At 38.6% G+C, this 2,892-nt stretch overlaps 1 protein-coding gene across 1 annotated transcript; it reads left to right on the forward strand.

Moving 5' to 3' along the window:
- The first annotated feature begins 1,703 nt into the window (after window positions 1–1,703).
- LOC137562102 (zinc finger protein 271-like) lies at window positions 1,704–2,663 on the forward strand. The gene has a single exon (XM_068273438.1). It carries the CDS (start codon window positions 1,704–1,706, stop codon window positions 2,661–2,663), a length of 960 nt encoding a protein of 319 aa, XP_068129539.1.
- The last annotated feature ends 229 nt before the right edge of the window (window positions 2,664–2,892 follow it).

Consider the following 2,892-nt stretch of genomic DNA (forward strand, 5'->3'; position numbering starts at 1 on the left):
ATTGCTAAGCGCACATCTACACAAGCAGATTGTGTAGATCAACCCTCATACTACTTGGAGGTGGTAAAATTGGTCAGTGGTTGGTCAATCATAGCTGAAAGTGTGTACCAGGCTTTACAGAACTTTCATACAATCGTATGTCTGAATCTGCATTTTGTGATTTTTTTTTTTTTTTTTTTTTTTTTTTTTTTTTTTTTACTTTTTTTTAAGCTTTTGTCCTTCAATTTTGTGATTCTAGTTAAGGCTACTTTCCCATCAGGACGTTGCGTTTTATGCCCCTAACGCAACGCATTGTGCACTATAACTTGGACGTTATAGTGCATTCTTTAGCCCTGCATTTGGTGCGCCGTTTTCGTTGCACAGTGATGGAACAAAAATGGCGCATGCGTTACAAAACAAAAATACATTACTGAGCAACACAACTAACGCAGCAGATTCATTGCTAAGCGCACAGCATGCAGAACTTTCTAATAACGCCTCGCGTTACACACAACGTAACGTGTGCACTGTGAATGTCGCACAGACTTAGTATTGCTTTACGTTAGTCTGCGTCATAAAATTTTCTAACGTGCGACTTTAATGTCACACTGTGAAAGAGGCCTAAAAGTTTTTTTTGTTTTTGTTTTTTTTGTTTTATGTTTTTTTTTTTTTTTTTTTTTTTTTTCTGATTGCATTTCTTATTGTGTGCAAGGATTGTTGAGTGGAACAAACTGCAAACCTCTTAGACCCACAGCCACTATCTGGTCACAACCACTCATTTGTAAGTTACAGGGGACCCAGCTGCAATTGCTATTTATGGCACTAACAATTAGTGATGATGATCATAATCTGCTCATTTCAATTACAGCCATACGTAATTACGATTTGGAAACTCAATTGATTTTGTATAATCCATTTGTAATTTTGCCTAATTTTCATAAAATGTTGTGCCGACTTCAGTGGTCAGTAGCAAAGTCCCCTTACAGGCTGTTGTCAAAATTGTTACATGTGTATTCAGGAATAGTGGGAATAAGTCAAAAAATATTTTTCAAAAAGACCTGTAGTTTTTGAGGAAATCAAATTTAAAATGCTAAGGACATTGGCTTTTAAACACAGAAAAATTACAGTTCAAAATACATTTTTATTTTGCATTTCCTAACTACATTATCTCAAACTATTTTTGAAAAAATGTATGTTTTGCCTTATTGCCACTAATTCCCTTTTAGTAGCAGTTTTGGTGACAATAGCCTGTATGGGGACTTTGCTATTGACTGCTAAACTTGGCAAGAAAATTATGTGAAATTGCGAAATTATTTTTAATGTGAGCACTTTACATACGAAATTAATATTTTTCACGAATTGCGATTTACGATCCAAAATTACGTTTATGCAAAATTTGTCTTCGTCACTACCAACAATGCATGATTCCGTAAGAAACCGAATGAAATACCGCATGAGGTAAAAATCGTTGTAAATTGTCATGAAGTTGTTTGTTTACCAAACTATTACCGCACTTGTAAAAATCTTAGTGAATGAAAATGTACTGCATGAGGAATTTACCTCACGTTAAATTTTTAGCAAACAGGTCTTAGTGAATTGAACTCTTTGTATTGTAAAATCCTAATCCTTTTGTATGCAATGACTTTGTCTTTTATATTTCTCTACAGATGGATTATTGTGCCAAAACACAGAATTTTCCATCCAAAAAAGGTCTTTCTAACACGATGACTCCTGCAGCAGAGAAGCCATTCCAGTGCTCTGAGTGTGAGAAGAGTTATGCTTCTGAGTCCCAGCTGAAGCGCCACAAGAGGATTCACCAAGGAGGAAGAACCTTTTTTTGTACAATATGCTCTAAACGTTTTACAGCAAAGAACGCCTGCATGAGACATGAGAGGACCCACTCAAGAATCAAGCCATTTAGTTGCCCAGAGTGTGGCCAAGGCTTTTTTCGAAATGAATATCTTACTTGTCACATGACAGTCCACACGGGAGAGAAGCCATATAGATGTTCCCAGTGTGACAAGTGCTTCTCACATCGGTCAAGTCTCGTCAAACACCGGAGGACACACACGGGAGGGAAACCATTTCCTTGTGGGAGATGTAGTAAACGTTTTAAAACTGGGAAAGAATGTAAAAAGCATGAAAAGACTCACACAGGAGAAAAGCCATTCAGCTGTCCAGAATGCAAGAAGTGCTTCTCACAGAAGAGTTATCTCATCGTACACACCATGGTTCACACAGGAGAGAAGCCCTTTAGATGTCCACATTGTGAAAAGGGCTTTATACGTCAGATGCATCTTATTGAGCACGAGAGGATTCACACTGGAGAAAAACCGTTTCATTGTAGGGAGTGCAATAGATCTTTTATAAGGCAGAAAGATTGTTTGAGGCATGAGAAAATCCACACAGGAGAGAAGCCATTCAGCTGTCCAGAATGTGATAGATGCTTCTCTCGAAAGGACGGTCTCATTTCTCACAGGAAAACTCATACTGAGGAGAAGCTTGTATGTACTAAATGTGGTAAAAGCTTCATGCAATGGACAGAATTAATCAGACACCAGGAGATTCACACAGAAGAAAAGTTACATAAGTGTACGAAATGCGATACGTTCTTCAAACAATGTGTAGATCTTATTGAACACCTGAAGACCCATGAAGGAGAGGATCCACACAGCGGTCCATAATGTGACAAGGATGTTAGTCCCCCCCCCCTCCCCTTTTTAGTCTTAACCCTCCTTAAAGAGAACCCGAGGTGGGTTTGAAGAATATTATCTGCATACAGAGGCTGGATCTGCCTATACAGCCCAGCCTCTGTTGCTATCCCAAACCCCACTAAGGTCCCCCTGCACTTTGCAATCCCTCATAAATCACAGCCGTGCTGTGAGGCTGTGTTTACATCTGTAGTGTCAGTCT

The sequence above is a fragment of the Hyperolius riggenbachi genome, chromosome 3 (genome assembly GCF_040937935.1).
Source record: "Hyperolius riggenbachi isolate aHypRig1 chromosome 3, aHypRig1.pri, whole genome shotgun sequence".
In the NCBI taxonomy this organism is placed as follows: domain Eukaryota; kingdom Metazoa; phylum Chordata; class Amphibia; order Anura; family Hyperoliidae; genus Hyperolius; species Hyperolius riggenbachi.

What these genes read in the sequence shown, in the direction of transcription:
- LOC137562102 (XM_068273438.1), top strand. Translation starts at nt 1,704, where the DNA reads ATGACTCCTGCAGCAGAGAAGCCATTCCAGTGCTCTGAGTGTGAGAAG.